The following is a 19,742-nucleotide window of genomic DNA, read 5'->3' on the forward strand; positions in this document are numbered from 1 at the left end:
TCTCCGGCCCGCCGGCTCAGCGCATGCGCGGCCAGATGATGGGTGGGCGGGGAAAGGGGCTTACAGACCCCGGACGGGTCCCTTGATGGGCAGGGCTTCAGTGCAGCCCCGCACATCCAGGCGCTGGCCTCCGCCCACGTGAGGTTTCCAAGGGAAATTAAAACGGAACTCACAAATCTGGAGCAGCTCCCTACTCTAGGCTCCCAGCAGCCTCTCTAACATGCCTCCACAAAAAATCTTCCAGACAACGTTTCTCACCAGAATTTCTCTACCTTCCTTCCTCAACACTGGAGGATTAAATATTAAGGCTTAACACCGTTGCTGCCAGAAACTTTGGCAGTGAAAGGAGAAACGTTCGACTTCTGTCATTCTATAAGCCAAATGATCCTAATGAAGACTTGTGGATTTATTAACTATTATTGCCTGAGGGAAAAAGAAGTGTTAACCTGGCTCCCAAACTTCATAATTCTCATTGAAAGGGTTGTATAAACCTTCTTCCTTGTACAAAATAGCTTCTTAAGGAAAATAAAACGAACACCCTAAATAGTACCTGTTCTTTAAGCAAAATTTTGTTGAACAAAGCTGGGTGAACGGCATTGAAGTCTAAAATTTTAGTTTGGAACCAAAATTAAGGAAGAGAAAATGATCTGACCATAACCTACATGTGGGAAATATAGAACTGAAGTTTTTTTTTTTAAATCATTCAGTTACTGAAAAAGTAGAAAATACCACTCCATTTGATTAAAAATTTAAAAAAAATTTTTTGCCCATGCCACGTGGCCTGCAGGATTTTAGCTCCTAGATCAGGGATTGAACCCGCACCCTCTGCAGTGAAACAGTGGAGTCCTAACCACTGGACCACCAGGGAATTCCCACCACTTCATTTTAAACCAATTAGACCTCACATATACTGCAACCAGTCTTCAGCATATTCTTGTTTCTTTCACACATTTAAGCCATTCCTGCTAAATGATGTAAATTTCCCCTACAATCAACTAGTATTTTCTGTGGGAAATAGAATGTCAGTTTTTCCTAGATTATTATGTAATTATGAAATCCATTTAAAGGAATATCAGCATGAACACATCCAGGTATGATTTATAATGGTTCTTGTGGAGAACATTGCCACAGGCCAAAAAGTTCTTGTCAGAGAGCAAAAGAAAATAAGGTTAGAGAGATCCTGTCCATCATTCAAGGTCGAGCTCTTCAATGAAACCTTGATTAGCACTTACCCAACTCCTACATGGAAAAGATTGTAAAAATGTTTAATCTCAGTGCCAAAGCTGATTAGTATTGGTTGCTCGGAGAGTTGTTCTGTGAAATTTTTTTTTTAATTAATTTTTGGCTGCGTTGGGTCTTTGTTGCTGTGCGTGGGCTTTCTCTAGTTGTGGCGAGCAGGGGCAACTCTTTGTTGCCATGTGCGGGCTTCTCATTGCGGTGGCTTCTCTTGTTGTGGAGCACAGGCTCTAGGCGCATGGGCTTCAGTAGTTGTGGCATGCAGGCTCAGCAGTTGTGGCTCACGTGCTCTAGAGCACAGGGCTCAGTAGTTGTGGCGCACAGGCTTAGTTGCTCCGCGGCATGTGAGATCTTCCGGATCAGGGCTCGAACCCGTGTCCCCTGCATTGGCGGGCAGATTCTTAACCACGGCGCCACCAGGGAAGCCCTGTTCTGTGAATTCTTGATACTCTGATCTAGTTTCCTCATCAACAAGTTCCTCATTCAATGTCTCTTATGAACATGGTCATCCCTGGCAAGTAACATTTATCCAATGCATGAGTTGGTTTCTGTTATTCTGGACTCCTAAAATTGTTCTTTTACTCTTAGAAAGACTTTAAGCTATTTAAAGAGCAGGTCCTCATTTTATATTTTTTAGAGCTATTTCAACCACAATAATTAAAAGCATAACCATATATTCCATATTAATGTTACAATGCTATAGAAAGTTGCCAGATATTTAAAATGCACAGATGTCATCTATATTTGATTACCTATTACCTTCCACATTTACACCAAATTCTTCAGACAAATTCTCTACAATATGGCCTCATTCTTCCTATCTACCTGCACATCTCATTATAATTACAACATACCATGCTAATCCTGGTCTCTGAACTTCTGACCAAGTTTATAGACTTTTGTCACTTTGTCTAGCCAATTAGATTTTAAGGTCCTTAATATGTTTAACGCTATATAATTATCTTCCATATCCTAGGCTGAGTGTATCAATAGGAGTTTATGTGCTAATACAGCAGAGGAGGTTAGGAGAAAAAAGAATTACAATTTTTGAGAACAGGGTCTCATTAAGTTCAAAATATCTGTAGACATTAAGCGTGTAGATATTTGAAGGTCAAAGCAGAGGCCTGTGGATACAAGAAAAATGAAGATGCTATATATATACTATTATTAATATATGAGAAATAGTCCTACATAAAGGCTGGAAGAAAAGATAGATCAAGAAGTTAATTTTGGGGCTTCCCTGGTGGCGCAGTGGTTGAGAGTCCGCCTGCCGATGCATAAGGATTTGTAGTTTCATCTACAAAGTAAAGGTAGAATATGAGGGAATTCTCATCCTACTCCCTCAATATTCTACATAAAGCAAGGGACAAGATCATCTTGTGAGAATGAGGTAAAAGAAATGGAGTCATTGTAGGGCATTCACCAGAGTCTAGTAATGAATAAAAGAAGTGATGAGAAACAGCTGCAAAAGGGCTGTGAGGGGGTTTCCCTGGTGGCGCAGTGGTTGAGAGTCCGCCTGCCAATGCAGGGGACACGGGTTCGTGCCCCGGTCCAGGAAGATCCCACATGCTGCAGAGCGGCTGGGCCCATGAGCCATGGCCGCTGAGCCTGCGCGTCCGGAGCCTGTGCTCTGCAACGGGAGAGGCCACAAGAGTGAGAGGCCCGCGTACCGCAAAAAAAAAAAAAGGGCTGTGAGCAAAAGGGATAGAAAGATTTATAACTTATTCCACTACTGCTCTGTGGTCTGGAAGCAGGAGATGAAAAAATAGGCAATGGGGGTTACTGAATGTTAGGAATAATATAGAGAACTTCCCTGCTTCTTCTTGTGTATTTTACAGGCTGAAAGTTTACTCATTGAACACTAGGGACAAGAGTTTCACTCCAATCTCAGTAACTCTCTCCAGCTCAGCATCTCCCATCATACAGAAATAAAGTCCTTTCCCTACCTTCACTCACTAGAAATATATTATGGCTACTCCTTTAAGGTCTCACTTTATAAACTCAAAGCAGTAGGATTAAAATCTTGGCCAATCCCATTCTCTTCAAATATAAAGCACAGAAACTGGTTTGTTGAATATATTCAATAAATGTTTGGTCTTACCCTTTCTGTCTCCTTTAATAAGAATCACTAATAGTTGACTTTTTAAAACTTTATACAAGAAAATTTAGACAATGTGATTTTCTTCTTAGAGGAAAACAGAAGTGGAAGTAGAAATTAAACACATACACACTAGGGAAACAGTTTTCCTATTCATCTTTAAACAATAGTAAACCTCATCCAAATACATTGAGAAAAAGGAATTTCAGTTCCAGAATGGTATCACATTTCCTTGTTTTATCAAGCTTTTAGCTGAACAGATTTCAGATAGAAAGTAAACTGTAATGGCAGGGAAAAAAAGAAACATTCGAAGCCAACAATTTATAAACAAATCTTTAAATCCCTATTAATGGTCTGCAATAGTCCAAAATTCTTGTTGTAAATGCTTCGGGGTTTTTGTTATCATTTCTAAAAAGGGGCCAACTCCAAACTGATTATGCAAAAAGAACCTGATTTTAAGGAAAGCTTAAATCACATGCTTCATTTTTTTTACAGTGGCAAAAAACAAGTAATCATGTAATTCTGATGAAACTTTGAAGGTAGACTGATCACAAATAAAGGAATCATTTTCTGCCCTAATACTGCCTGCATTCAGAATGTATGGTATTCATTCTCTGTAGTGCAAAGTCAGCTATTTCCTCTCCTCTTATCTCCTTAGAGTAATATAAATCAGAACAAAAGTTACCCTGACACTGTGTATGCTGTGTGAATTACAGCAAAATATGATATACATTATCTATTATAACAAAAAATAACCACTGGGCAATAAAGTCTAAGTTTCTTCGAACTTAGAAGTTTTTTTTTTTTTCCGGTACGCGGGCCTCTCACTGTTGTGGCCTCTCCCGTTGCGGAGCACAGGCTCCGGACACGCAGGCTCAGTGGCCATGGCTCACGGGCCTAGCCGCTCTGCGGCATGTGGGATCTTCCCGGACCGGGGCACGAACCCGTGTCCCCTGCATCGGCAGGCGGACTCTCAACCGCTGCGCTACCAGGGAAGCCCAGAAGTATTTTATGATTTGCTTATAATTAAAATTGTGGCAAAGTTTATGCCTATTAGAAAAAAATACATAATGTTTGATTAGGAGCACTGGCCTTTTCTAATAGGTCTACCTAATTGGAATACCAAAGTGATGAAATCTCACAATCATCACTGGCAGAGTGTATTTACTTACAGTGCTACAAAGGCTAAAGCATGGCTACTACCAATTCTTAGGTATCTGACAAGCCACACACAATTCCACTACTTTCTGTGGGTGTTCAATTCACAGGAAGTTTATTATGAACTGATAATTAAAAGATCTGAGCTTAAAAAGTGACTCTACCACACACAAGTCTTGAAAAGTTGGGTCTCACTGAACCAAGATGTAAAAAGAGGGGTTAAGCTGGATGATCTCTAAAGGCTCATTCAGCCTAATATACTGCATTCTAAGTAAATTCAATTCTCTATTCTAACTCCTCCTGGCTACTTCCTGTTGGAGCTATGAATGAAATAGTCAGAAGGTAGTTAGTGGGAGGTCAATATGAGTCTAGATTGATTTACCAATTTAATTGGTAGGTAGCTTTTCAAACCCTAAAAATTATAGTCATTACAAACTTCTTTGTAACACAGAACAATCTAAAAATCACAACTCAATCTTTACAGCTAAGAATAAACCATGTAAGACCTGTAATATTTTATTTGTTAAAAATGAACAGCTTCAGAATAAATCTAAATGCAACTTTTCCAAAAAATGCCAAAAAGTACAGTGTAAAGCATCTCCTCATTAAATATAAACTTTCATTTTGTGATGCACTGCATCAATGTTTTGGATACACCTTGATGCAAAGGGAAATTTAAGTTGCATCCTATTAAAAAAACAAAAAAAAGCTTTAAGAACTGAAAAAGGATAATTATAACCACATTCCAAGAAGGGAAAATTTTCCTCCAAAAAAGCATATTCTTTTGTTTATATACAACATGTTAGCACTCAAGAATTTTAATTTGGCTGTAACAAAGGCAAGATTCTGTATTTAAAAAGAAAATGAATTACAGATGCATGAAGAGCAAAAGTTTAATATACCAAAGACACTTTGTTTGATACACTTAATATCAATATTTGGGGCAATTTTTAAGATTAAAAAAAGGCATTAATAATAGCTCTGTACAATAATATTTAAAATAACAAGAAAACGAAAACATCTTTATACCATATTTTCACAAACTGTTCTAAAGACAGCAAACTCGTGCTCAGTTGTTTTTCCTTTGCTTCAAAATAAGTTACCAGTAATTCTCAACCAGTCTAAAATGTATTGTTCATAGATCGAATCTAAGCATTCACACTTGCAAAAACGTTTTGCACTGAGTCGTCAGCCTATGGAGAGACTACAGTTTACTTTCAAATTGTATGACTGGCTTCCAATAATCCCTTATCAGTAGACTTACAAGCAAAATACCAGATATTAAGGATCAGATTTAATTCTTTGGTATAAGCAGGAAACTGTTATTGATAGCTTTCCGTGGCTAGCATAAACCAAGTAACCCAAGGAGCATGAGAGACAACAATGAAGTCTAGTACACACCGCAAAGCAGGCAGGAGCCATAACTTAATGTTTCGTGTTTTTTTAACAGGGAAAATCAACACTAGTAATACACTGTTTGGAAACTAACACCTACTTAGAGGTTTCAACATTATAGCAAACCAAAAAGTTAAGCTTCAAAATGACCAAACTTGTAACGTGTAGTCTATTTTGCTGTGTTTTGGCATTATACCCTAACTTATAATTTACAACCATCTAAGGACGTTTAGCACTAGCTTGGCACAACGAACTAACTCCTCCTAACCCTCCAGAGTGTGGGGGGAAAACCCTCTTCTCACCATAAATGCCTGAACTTTATACAAGAAATCAGAAGCAAAGGTACAAAACAAGGTTATAATGTAACTCTATTATCATTTTGCACTTTTTACCTGGTGACATATACATTTTTATTTTTAGAGCTGTATACTGTTTAATTTAGCAAACTTAAAGCTTAATTTCTCTAAAAAGAAGTCTAGGGCTTTATGGCTAATTTTACTATCAAAATATCTAAGGGACTCAATCCATTTTAAAATTATAATTATTCTAAATATCATTTGAAGAATTCTTTGTGGACACTAGACTCAAGACTACACTAAATCCAAACAGTATACCTGTGACCTAGGTTTTAAAGTTTTTCTCCTCAGTTACCTGTCTTCCACCTGCTACTTCCTCTCATGCTTTCTTCATTTCCTAAACACAAATTATCAGATTTTTACACTAGACTTTCCTCAGAGGAGGCTATCAGATAACCTTGTAAACACCCATTTATAGCTTTCAAACACTAAAAACACTAACATTTTAAACTGAGCCTATGCCTAGAGTCACATTTCTTGTTAAAAGTTCAGCATTAAGGATTTACGTAATCCTTAATTTACTTAATCCTTAAACTCTGGAGGATTAACCTAACATTTGAAAAATGAACCAAGTTCAGATATTCCCATAAACCTTAAACCCCCAAACTGGAATTCTAATAATTTTTTTATATCCCTAATGAAGAAAAGTCAATTGCACTTATTACATCAACACTATTAAAGAATAAGTGACAGCAACAAAGGGACCTACTTCAAATCCTGAAGACCAAGATTTACCATGGCAAAGTGTAAAACAATGGGCAAAGGTGATGAGATCCTAAATACCACTATCATAAAAATAATCAATTTCTATCTTTCCGCCTTCTTTCTGCTGCATGAGAAACCAAAGAAGTCAAATAGAGAATTGTTCTGTCCGGGCCAACCATGAAATCTTTAAGAACATATAGGTATAGTCCCTGTTTTTCTTTCAGGGCATTATTTATACATGTTAAAAAAAAAACAACAACTTCAAAAATAAAAAATAAGAGTTATTTAGCCTTGTGAATATTTTGAAATAAAGTTTCTTGAATTTCTGTGATGCACTCTTCAAAGAATTCGATTTTTAAAAGAGTCATCACTCAAAAGTCCCTTTGACATGGGACCTATCCCACAGTTACAAAGCGGCTTCCTCCTTTGTTGAAAGTGAGAGTGGCTCTTTGTTCCTTCAGGATCCCAAATCGCTCATTTAAAGTCATCCCTGTCTAGAGAAAATGAAACAAAACAAAAATTAACAACTTGACTGTAAGCCACATTTGCTTTGGAACAATAATGTGATCATAATGGTGATTCATAGTAAAAACAGCTAACATTTCCTGAATATTTATATGTATGAACTCCTTTAATTCTAACAAACACCATATGAAATAGGTGAATTTAGTGAAGTTTAGAGAAGTTAGTTAAGTTGCCTACTTGCAGCTTTAGAATTGAAACTGACTCAGAAACCCTATCTCCTAACCATTATAATAATATGTACTATATAAAACACATACGCTGTAATGCTTACAAGTATATACCCAAAGATTTCTCTATTTGAATTATTTTTAGGGTCTGCAAACACTGCCACCAACTCTAGTGATGCCTCTGATAAAAGTTATTTAGATTTGTGAATATTTTGAAACAAATTTTCTTTAATTTCTGAGTTCATTACAAATACTTAAATCAAATTCAAATCAAAATCTGGTTTTGATTAATAGCAGAAAAAGCACCACAATTATACTTCATTTCTGAAAGGAAAGTAACAATTGACAAAATAAAATAAAAATCAGCAAAATAAATTTGGTCGAATTTCCTTCCATACAGAAATTCTTATCTTCAGTTCCAAAGATGCTTATGTCAATGACAAAATGCAACAAATAAAATTTTCAGCAAATTACAAATAGAAGGGAACTTCCTCAATCTGATAAAAACAACCTACTGCTAACATCATGCTTAATGGTGAAAAACTTAATGCTTTCTCCTCAAGCCTGGGAACAAGGCAAGCAAACATGCTCTCAACACAGAACTGAAGGTCTTAGCCATTATAATTAAGAAGAAAAAGAAAAGGTTTAAAGACTGGAAAGAAACTCTAAAATCCTAAGTAATCTATAAAATTACTAAAAGTAGTAAGTGAATTTTAGCAAGATTACAAGATACAAGGTTAATACAAAAACTGTCAAAACCATGGTGAGATATACCACTTCACCTGCATCTGAATGTCTAAAATCAAATGACAGATAATAACAAATGTTGGCAAGGACATGGAAATATTTAGAACCCTCTTACATGCTGGTAGGAATGGTTCTGCAGCTACTTCTCCAGAAAACAATCTGGTACTTCCTCAAAGGTTAAACACAGAATTACAATATGAACTAGCAATCCACTCTTAGGTATTTACCAAGGAGAAATAAAAACATATATACAAATACACAAATGTATGTGAATGTACAGGTTTTTGTGTGAGCATATGTACATGAATGTTCAGAGGGGCATTATTCACAATAGACAAAGAATGGAAACAATCCAAATGTCCATCAACTGATAAATAAATAAAACACAGTATATCCATATGGTGGAATGTTATTCAGCAATAAAAAAAACACAACTGATATTCATTATGGATAAACCACGAAAACACTATGCTAACTGAAAAAAGCCCATCACAAAAGTTCACATATTATATGATCCCATTCACATGAAATGTCTGAAATAGGCAAATCTAGAGACAGAAAACAGATAGACCAGTGGTTTCCTGGGGTTGAGGAGCATTAGGATATCCTATTTAATTCATTATACAACATTTGTTTTGTTAATTAAAATGTTTTCAGTGAACAGCCCAGAGAAATACAGGGGAAAAAAATTTACCTGTTTTCCAACACTATTTATGTCAAATTGAAGGGGGACACCTTTAGGAACTTTCTTTACATCAGATTGCTCCCGTTTTGTCAAGAATGAGGGCACAGCAGTACGAGTTAATCGTGGTTTCTGAGTTCTACCAGAAAAAAATTAAAGAGAGACCAGTTTAACAATCAAAAGAAGAAAAATAAATCATTTGGTACATAAGACATCTTGACTTGTACACATGTTCAAATGTATGAAGGCTACCTTATTTACATTCTCAAAAGAAAAAAAACCCAAAAACCTGGTTCTTTTTATTTTTTAAAGTATAGTTATTTACAATATTGTGTTAGTTTCAGGTATAGAGCATAGTGATTCAGTATTTGCAGATTATATTCCATTATAGGTTGTTACAAGATAATGGGTATAATTCCCTGTACTACATAGTAAATCCTCATTGCTTATCTATTTTATATATAGTAATTTGTACATTAATCCCAAACACCTAATTTTTTCCTTCTCCCTTCTCTCTCCCCTTTAGAGTCTGTTTCTGCATTGTATATACATTCATTTGTATTATTTTTTTATAATAGATTCCACATATAAATGATATCATATAGTATTTGTCTTTCTCTGACTTATTTCACTAAGCATAACATTCTCTAGGTCCATCCAGGTTGCTGCAAATAACAGCATTTCATTCTTTTTTATGGCTAATATTCAATTGTATACATATATACATACATGTATGTAGATATATACATACATATATATACACAGCATACATATATATGTATACATACATATATGTATACATATATATATATACACACACACACACACCACATCTTCTTTATCCATTCATGTCTTGACTACTGTAAATAGTGCTGTTATGAACATTGGGATGCACATATCTTTTTGATTTAGTGTTTTCGTTTTTTCCAGCTATCTACCCAGGAGTGGAACTGCTGGATATGGTAGTTCTATTTTTAGTTTTTTTTTTTTTTTAATTTACTTTATTTTTGGCTGCATCAGGTCTTAGTTGCAACATGTGGGATCTTCACCGCAGCACATGGGATCTTTTGTTGCAGTGTGCGGGCTTCTCTCTCTAGTTGTGGTGCGTGGGCTCCAGAGTGGGTGAACTTTCTAGTTGTGGCATGTGGGCTCTCTAGTTGTGGCTCACGTGCTCAGCAGTTGCAGGGTGCTCGGGCTTAGTTGCCCCACAGCATGTGGGATCTTAGTTCCCTGACCAGGGATCGAACCCATGTCCCCTGCATTGGAAGGCGGATTCTTAACCACTGGCCCACCAGGGAAGTCCCTATTTTTAGTTTTTAAAAAACCTCTATACTGTTTTCCACAGTGGATGCACCAATTTACATTCTCACCAACAATATCCCAACTGTTTCCTTTTCTCCACATCCTTCCCGACATTTGTTATTTGTAGGCTTTTTGATGACAGCCATTCTGACAGGTGAAGTGATACCTCACTGTAGTTCTGATTTGCATCTCTCTAACAGTTAGCACTGCTGAGCATCTTTTCATGTGCCTGCTAGCCATCCGTATACCTTCTTTGGAAAAATGTCTACTCAGGTCTTCTGCCCACCTTTTGACTGGATTGTTTGTTTTCTTGATATTGAGTTGTATGAACTGTTTGTATATTTTGAATATTAACCTGTTGTCAGTCACATCATTTGCAAATATTTTCTTGCATTCTGTAGGTTGTCTTTTGATTTTGTTGATGGCTTCCTTTGCTGTGCAAAAGCTTTTAAGTTAAACTAGGTCCCATTTGTTTATTTTTGTTCTTATTTCTTTAGGCTTGGAAGACTGATCCAAGAAAATACTGCAATGATTTATGTTAGGGTGTTTTCCCTTTTTTCTCTTCTAGGAGTTTTATTGTTTCATGTCTTAAATTTAGGTCTTTAGACCATTATGTGTGTTTTTGTTTTAAACATCTTTATTACAGTATAATTGCTTTACAATGGTGTATTAGTTTCTGCGTTATAACAAAGTGAATCAGCTATGCATATACATATATCCCCTTATGTCCTCCATCTTGCGTCTCCCTCCCAGCCTCCCTATCCCACCCCTCTAGGTGGACACAAAGCACAGAGCTGATCTCCCTGTGCTATGCGGCTGCTTCCCACTAGCCATCTATTTTACATTTGGTAGTATATATATATCAATGCCACTCTCTCACTTCATCCCAGCTTACCCTTCCCCCTCCCCATGTTCTCCAGTCCATTCTCTAGGTCTGCATCTTTATTCCTGTCCTGCCCCTAGGTTCTTCAGAACCACTTTTTTTTTTTTTTAAGATTCCATATATATGTGTTAGCATATGGTATTTGCTTTTCTCTTTCTGACTTACTTCACTCTGTATGACAGTCTCTAGGTCCAACCACCTCACTACAAATAACTCAATTTCGTTTCTTTTTATGGCTGAGTAATATTCCATTGTATGTATGTGCCATATCTTCTCTATCCATTCATCTGTCAATGGACACTTAGGTGGCTTCCATGTCCTGGCTATTGTAAATAGAGCTGCAATGAACATTGTGGCACATGACTCTTTTGGAATTATGGTTTTCTCAGAGTATATACCCAGTAGTGGGATTGCTGGGTCATATGGTAGTTCTATTTTTAGTTTTTTAAGGAACCTCCATACTGTTCTCCATAGTGGCTGTAACAATTTACATTCCCACCAACAATGCAAGAGGGTTTCCTTTTCTCCACACCCTCTCCAGCATTTATTGTTTGTAGATTTTTTGATGATGGTCACTCTGACTGGTGTGAGGTGATACCTCATTGTAGTTTTGATTTGCATTTCTCTAATGATTAGTGATCTTGAGCATCCTTTCATGTGTTTGTTGGCAATCTGTGTATCTTCTTTGGAGAAATGTCTATTTAGGTCTTCTGGCCATTTTTGGATTGGGCTGTTTTTTTGATATTGAGCCGCATGAGCTGCTTGTATATTTTGGACATTAATCCTTTGTCAGTTGCTTCATTTGCAAATATTTTCTCCCATTCTGAGGGTTGTCCGTCGGTCTTGTTTATGGTTTCATTTGCTGTGCAAAAGCTTTTAAGTTTAATTAGGTCCCATCTGTTTACTTTTGTTCTTATTTCTTTTGGCTTGGGAGACTGATCCAAGAAAATACTGCTATGATTTACGTCAGGGTGTTTCCCCTTTTTTCTCTTCTAGGAGTTTTATTGTTTCATGTCTTACATTTAGGTCTTTAGACCATTATGAGTTTATTTTTGTATATGGTGTGAGGGAATGTTCTAATTTCATTGTTTTACATGTGGCTGTCCAGTTTTCCCAGCACCACTTGTTGAAAAGACTGTCTTTTCTCCATTGCACATTCTTACCTCCTTTGTCATAGATTAATGGACCATAGGTACATGGCTTTTATTTCTCTCTATTCTGATCCATTGATCTATGTGTCCTTTTTTGTGCCAATATCATGCTGTTTTGACTACTGTAGTATAGTCTGAAGTCTGGTAGGGTCATACCTCCAGCTTTGTTCTTTTTTCCTCAGCAGGTGCTTTGGTAATTTGGGGTCTTTCGGGGTTCTATATAAATTTTAAGATTGTTTGTTTTAGTTCTGTGAAAAATGTCCTGGGTATTTTGATAGGGATTGCATTAAACCTGTAGATTGTTTTTGGTAATATGGTCATTTTAATAATATTAATTCTTCCAATCCAAGAGCATGGGATTATCTTTCCATTTCTTTGAATAATCTTCAATTTCCTTCATCAACGTTTTATAGTTTTCAGCATATAGGTCCTTCACCTCCTTGGTTAAGTTTATTCCTAGGTATTTTTTAAATGTAATTTTAAATGGGATTTTTTTTTCTTTAACTTTCTCTTTCTGCTTTTCATTATAGTGCATAGAAACACAACAGATTTCTGTATATTGATCTTGTATCCCGCAACCTTGCTGAATTCCAAAAAATACTTGGTTCTTGACTGACTAATCTAGAGACTAAAATTTATAAAACGCTCACAGAATACCTCTGTAAGTAGAACTACAAACTTTTCAACAATTTGGAAGGATTGGCGATTTCCAAGTCTTGATCTTCTGCTAAAATAAAGCAACCTCTAAAATCGTAGAGAATCATCCTAGGTTTTCATTTCAATCATTAAAATGGCTAGATAGTTAAAAACAAAACTCCATAAACCTAGAAAGTTGAAAAAAATTTTTATTATTTTATTTTCTTTTTACAATATGTTCATCACATCTCACAGAACTGATTTCATAACGTACTAATGGGTCACACACATAATGTGAAAAATATCAACACAGAGATATTTTCCTCTGCTGCGTTAGAAGCTTGAGCACGTCTGCAAGAATTTCCAAGAAACTAGCCAATCTGCTAGACTACTGGCTGATACAGGACTTTAAATTTTAAGTATAGAGCTTAGATTTTCATTCCTGATACTTTTTGATGTGAAAAATTTAAGAGTGCCAGTTATGGTCTGGTCTATGGCTAGGTCAACTATCAGGCTGAATTTGATGATATGGTTTTAGAACTTTCTTGAAATGCATCCTTGACCTCCGGCCCTGTGCTTTAAGTCTCACATCTTGCCTGTCAAATCGGGGTTCAGTTCACCCCCCCATCCCCTAGGCAACATCACTTCCGGCTTCAACCTAGAAAGTTTATAATGCAATACATATAACGCAATGGTTAACTAAATTAAGGTCATCTAGATAAAAGAATACATTATGAAGCCTTTAAAAAGAAGGTAGATCTGTATGTAATGAAAAGTAAGGAAGTCCAAAGCATACTGGGGGGAGGGGGAGAAGGGAGCAAGTATGCATGGTATTATCTCATTTATGATTATACACAAGAAATAGATGTACATAGTATGTTATATGGGCACCAATTTTTAAAATAAATATATGAAATTGTTAAAAGTGGTTACTTTGGGGCTGTAGAACCAGGAATCAGGGAGCTTTTACTTTTAACTTTTTTTGTTATTTTTGATTTTTTTGTTTGTTGTTTTTGGGGGCCATGCTGTGCAGCTTGAGGGATCTTAGTTCTCCACCTGACCAAGGATTGAACCTGGGCCTCAGCAGTGAAAGCGCCTGCCGAGCCCTAACCTCTGGACCACTAGGGAATCCCCTACCTTTTTTATACTATTTCCACTTTATACCACAAGTATTACTTTTACCCTTGTCTCAGTTTATCCTAACATGACCATCATACTCTGAAGAGAAGTCAAATATTTCTCTATTATCTTATATAGAGAAGTTATAAGTTTTGCAAAATCTAAAAAAGACTTACACTGGGCACTGCACTGCTCCTGGATTATCAATGGATACAGTCAAAATTCCTCCATTTGTGGTGGAAGTCCGCCACCTAGTTTCAAAAAACCAAAAATTGCATTAAAATGACAGTTTATGAATCCTATAGTGTATTCCACATTAAAACATACATTTTAAAGTAGCCATTACTTTTTCTTAGTTTTTCAGAAAATACAGAAACCTGGGCCCCACCATGATATAATTAATCAGCATCCTGGGTGTAAGAACTAGACACCTGAATTTATTAAATATTTTTCAGTGTAACAAATATATGCACATAAAAAAATCAAATAATACAGAAAGGCTTCTAATAAGAAACAACAGTCCTTTACCCCACTATTCTCCCTTTCTGCTCCCCAGAGGCAGCACTTTTAACCTTTCCTGTTTTTCCTGCTTGCTAGTTAGTTACTTCCAGTTCACTAAACAAAATGCATATGTAATACTATCTTGCTATGGGTAAGGATTCAGCTCATTACACTATCCTCTAGTTTCTCTTCCTACCTCTAAACGTTTTGATGGCTATATCACTATTTTACTTCCATTATTAACTTTAAATATACTAAAATCTCTTTTTTTAGTAGTGTCTCTTGACATTATCCCCTACCCACTTTGTATAAACGGACAGTAGCATCTCTAATTCCTTCCCTCCACCTCTTCACCCATTTTGTACCTCTCACTTTTTATCAGCTTTACTTTTATATTTATGTTGGTCAAAATCTGACATTTATATCACACTGTTACCAAATTAAGTATTTTGTGCTTTGTTCTACAGATTGATTCTTAAAGTTCAAAACAAATAAGCTGCATTTACATTATTACAATTATGTAAATACTGTTTATTGCAGAAGCAAATAGGTCATGATCATTATTTCCTTTCTTTTGGTTTCCAATGCCTGACTCCTGTGCAAAAGAATATTGCCAGCATCAAGTTCAAATAGTTGCCTTTCTGACACGCCAATTGCTCAAAATCATGCCCATTATAGACGGCATCATATCTGGACAATGATCATGTTTTATATGCTCTGTTTTCACAGAAGTAGCCATAATTTTAAATGATTTAATTTTAAAACCTGATCATATTGATGGAGTGTTACAACTCACACTTGGGGAGTGCAATTCTAACAGACAAAAATACATTCTTGAAAAAAACCTTCACGGGGTAAGGAGAAAAAAACAATATGTGAAAAGAAAACATCCTATTGTTTTTAAAAATCTATAAATTTTCTAAAAGCGCTACTGGATTTTATTCTATTTATTCCCTGAATTGGTTCATTTGTATGAAAGCAGTTATAAAAAAATAAAGAGCTGTTTCATTAAAAAGGAATAAACAGGCAAGAAAAAAATTAAAATACAGAGTAATGTATTTGGTGCTAAAACTTACAACACTGACATGTGAAAATGAAAAAGGTTTTTGGGGAAAAAACAACGTAGGATTTATTTATTTCAGGCTCAATGGTTAATTCACTTTGGGTCTCATTTAATTTCTTTTCGACTGGGGTACAAAGTAATTTGGGTCACTACTATTCTGGGAGTTTTGAAATGACATCTTGAAAAACAAATTGAAACTTACTGACGAGTTCTCTTTGTTACTACATCGTCTAGCAGTTGTTCTGAGTTCAACTGGGCCTGAACCTGAAGGGAAAAAAAAAGCAGTAGATCCCATAGAAAGCAGAGGATCCCATAGAAAGCAGAGGATTTGAATCCAAAGAGCTACCCTGCTCTGTAACTTTAAAACCCAGTGTGGTGTGTGAATGCAGGAGAGGGGCATGTGCCTATTCTAACAACACCTCTTTGTTCAGGTTCCTGTATCAGAACAAGTAGTAAAAAGTTTATTCCTAAATAACATGTTAAATTCTTATAAGACACTGCCACTGAGGACAACAAAAGAGAAAATAGAAAAAAAAAAAGGAATTAATCTAATGTCATGTTCTCCATATTCTAAACCCAAACCCTACCTCAATCATGGGCCATGTCTATGATTGAGGATCACTAGAGGTGGATGTTCAGGATCCTTTGGGTAAAAAGAAAACACTACCAAGGGTTTTTTATACCTTCAGGCCTCTCCTGAAAAGAAAAGTTGCCTGACGAGTGTCTTTCTGATGACTTAATTTATTTCCACTCCTGGTAAAATTGGCTGGAATGTTATTTCTGCAACAAAAACACGTACACCATGAATAGTGTGGGCCACTTAACAACTTTCAAACATCTTGAAAAGATAAGCAAAAATATTTAAATTCATAGGATGAAAATCTGAGGTACACTAAACACAAAGACTCTGAATTATACCCTTGTTTACATGAAGCTATTGAGATCTGATTTACAAATACCTCCCTCTGTAGCAGACTACATAACAATGTGGTTAATTCTGACCTAATTTTTCTTACAAATACTCAACTGTCTAATATTCTGACATATAAGGTCTCTTCTGAAGACACTGAAATAACATTTTTAATGCTACTTTCTAAATTTGGTAAAAGACATAAATGTACAGATTTATGAACAGGATTAGTACAAAGAAAAGCACACCTAGGCACATCATGGTCAAACCGCTGAAAACAAAAAATGAAGAGAAAATCTTGAAATATACCATCTTTTCCAATTTTCTCTCCTTCACTCAGAAACCTTCATATATTAATATAAATCACACAGAAACTTATACTATTCCACTGTTTGCTCTCTCCTGCTTAGAACACTGTAATCTTAATTATATGTTTGACTTGACTTTCACCAATTCCTTTCTAGTTTCTATAGAAAGTTGGTAAAACATGAGAAAACAAATTTTCATTTCTGTCTACTTATTTATTTTTATAAATAAATGTTTAACAGGTCACCTAATTTTACCTCCAAACTTAAAGAGGCTCAAATGCAAAATTTCCCTGCCAGCCCAACTAACATGGGCTCATTAATGGTTCATGTAATTGACAAGCTCTTATTTGAGAAGTTTCCCTTTTCCAAAAAACTACTCCGAAATGATTCCCAAAAGAAAAAGAGATGATAGTTGAATAAAGCTGCAATTGTAGCCATTCCACTTATACAAAAACTTCATTTCAGGGTTTTTTGCTTTGAATTATCTTCTATAAAAGATGAATAAAAGGCATTTGAAACTGAAATAATAAGAAAACTTTGCAGCCTGTCAACTACTTTATCCTTACAGAGAACAGAATACCATAACGATAGGCCACAATTTTTAAGTTTTGTTATACTTTTTTTTTTTTTAATTTATTTATTTGGTTGTGCCAGGTCTTAGTTGGGCAGGTGGGCTCCTTAGTTGCAGCAGGCGGGCTCCTTAGTTGTGGCATGCAAACTCTGAGTTGCAGCATGCATATGGGATCTAGTTCCCTGACCAGGGATCAAACCTGGGTCCCATGCATTGACAGCATGGAGTCTTAACCACTAAGCCACCAAGGAAGCCCTGTTATATCTTTTTTAAATTAATAGAAAAATAATTTCAGCTTACGAAGCATTCATGCAAAATTCTTTCAGGTTTGCTTTTCCCACAAATAACATACACTGCTTTATTAAGAGCCACTGAGACTATATAACAAATTCAGCTTTCAGAATTCTCAATTCTGAATAATTCTGGAAGAGGTGTTTTTACCAAAACGATCACGTTTTGCAATTTTACTCTATATGTCAAGAAAGAGAAAGACACAGAGTTATGCTTTTTTAAAACGTTTATGATCAGTTAAATTCATCAATAACACTGGTTCCAAGAGATAATGAAGCTATTACTGAATACTTCCGTATTGGATTTTCAAACAGACATCCCAAATATCTGTCTTGAAAATGACTAGATACCTACAAACATCACTGCAAATTCATTTCTTTGAACTCTCAGGGCAAGAAGTCCATCTTTATTTATGATGTATAACATAACATTGTCTTATATTTGAGTACTTACTTTCTATTTAACTGGTTAGGTCTCTTGAGAGCTGCAACTGGTTTTCTCTGTACTTCATTTTGTCTCAGAAGGTTTGCCTTCCTTTTTAACGCTGGAAAATATCGCTCTATATTCTTTCAGAAAGCAAGAAACTATGTTAATTAGATTGCTTTTTGCTCTATACCCTACTACAATAAACATTTCTGAGGCAGAATGGACAGGGACTGACCACTGCTTAGATGTACAGGTTGTGCTAAAACAACTTGAATATTTCCTGCCTAAGTGACGAAAAAGATAACTACATTACACTTAAAATACTTGCAACAAAAGAATTCAAACAGAAGAATGAATTTTTTTCTATTTTGGTTATGTTCAGTTTGAGGTATTCTGAGGGATGCACAGGTGATGAGGAAACATGGCTCTGGAGCTCAAGAGAAGAACCCTCTAGAGAGCCAGAAATGTAAATTAGGGAATCTTTTATATAAATAAGATTTTGATATCAAGTGAAGAGATAAGAGAGCCAAGATCCAAAACAAATGTGTGAGAAGGAAAAAGGGAGGTTGTGATAGCAAAGAAGTTTGAGTAGAAAAACAAGAATTAAGAAAATTCAATGTCATAGAAAATAAGCACAGGAAATGTCCACTTTTTCTCCCTCTACATATACAAATTCAGTCTATCATTAAAGCCTAATTCAGGTTTCCATATTTCCCATGAAGCCTTTTCTAAAGTCTCTGACAATATGGACTATATCTTTTATTTAATCTAGATTCTCTTATATTTTGAGAATCTGACAAGGGATTAATCTCCAAAATATACAAACAGCCCATGCAGCTCAATATCAAAAAAATAACCCAATCAATAACTGGGGGGAAGATCTAAATAGACATTCTCCAAAGAAGACATACAGATGGCCAAAAAGCACATGAAAAGATGCTCAACATCGCAAATTATTAGAGAAATGCAAATCAAAACTACAATGAGGTATCACCTCACACCAGTCAGAATGGCCATCATCAAAAAATCTACAAACAATAAATGCTGGAGCAGGTGTGGAGAAAAGGGAACCCTCCTGCACTGTTCGTGGGAATGTAAATTGATACAGCCACTATGGAGAACAGCATGGAGATTCCTTAAAAAACAAAAAATAAAACTACCATACGACCCAGCAATCCCACTACTGGGTATATAACCTGAGAAAACCATAATTCAAAAAGAGTCATGTACCACAATGTTCACTGCAGCTCTATTTACAATAGCCAGGACATGGAAGCAACGTAAATGTCCACTGACAGAGGAATGGATAAAGAAGATGTGGTATATATATACAATAGAATATTACTCAGCCATAAAAAGGAACAAAATAGTGCCATTTGCAGAGACATGGGTAGACCCAGAGACTGTCATACAGAGTGAAGTGAGTCAGAAAAAGAAAAACAAACATCATATAATATCCCTTGTATGTGGAATCTAGAAGAATGGTACAGATGAACTTATCAGCAAAGCAGA

The 19,742-nt window shown here is 35.9% G+C and overlaps 1 protein-coding gene across 1 annotated transcript in view; it reads right to left on the minus strand.

The window, feature by feature from the left end:
• Positions 1 to 4,995: 4,995 nt before the first annotated feature.
• The window catches only part of FYTTD1 (forty-two-three domain containing 1), a 32,639-nt gene continuing 17,892 nt past the window's right edge, over positions 4,996 to 19,742 (minus strand). Inside the window, exons 4-9 of the mRNA XM_024754759.1 lie at positions 18,258 to 18,370; positions 16,408 to 16,504; positions 15,927 to 15,988; positions 14,337 to 14,411; positions 9,082 to 9,208; positions 4,996 to 7,442 (exon numbers count right to left, since the gene is read on the minus strand). Of these exons, the coding sequence (XP_024610527.1) occupies positions 7,344 to 7,442; positions 9,082 to 9,208; positions 14,337 to 14,411; positions 15,927 to 15,988; positions 16,408 to 16,504; positions 18,258 to 18,370 (573 nt within the window). The 3' untranslated portion in view covers positions 4,996 to 7,343. The remainder of the gene's footprint in view (positions 7,443 to 9,081; positions 9,209 to 14,336; positions 14,412 to 15,926; positions 15,989 to 16,407; positions 16,505 to 18,257; positions 18,371 to 19,742) is intronic.

The sequence above is a fragment of the Neophocaena asiaeorientalis genome, unplaced genomic scaffold (genome assembly GCF_003031525.2).
Source record: "Neophocaena asiaeorientalis asiaeorientalis breed wild unplaced genomic scaffold, Neophocaena_asiaeorientalis_V1.1 scaffold423, whole genome shotgun sequence".
Taxonomy (NCBI): domain Eukaryota; kingdom Metazoa; phylum Chordata; class Mammalia; order Artiodactyla; family Phocoenidae; genus Neophocaena; species Neophocaena asiaeorientalis.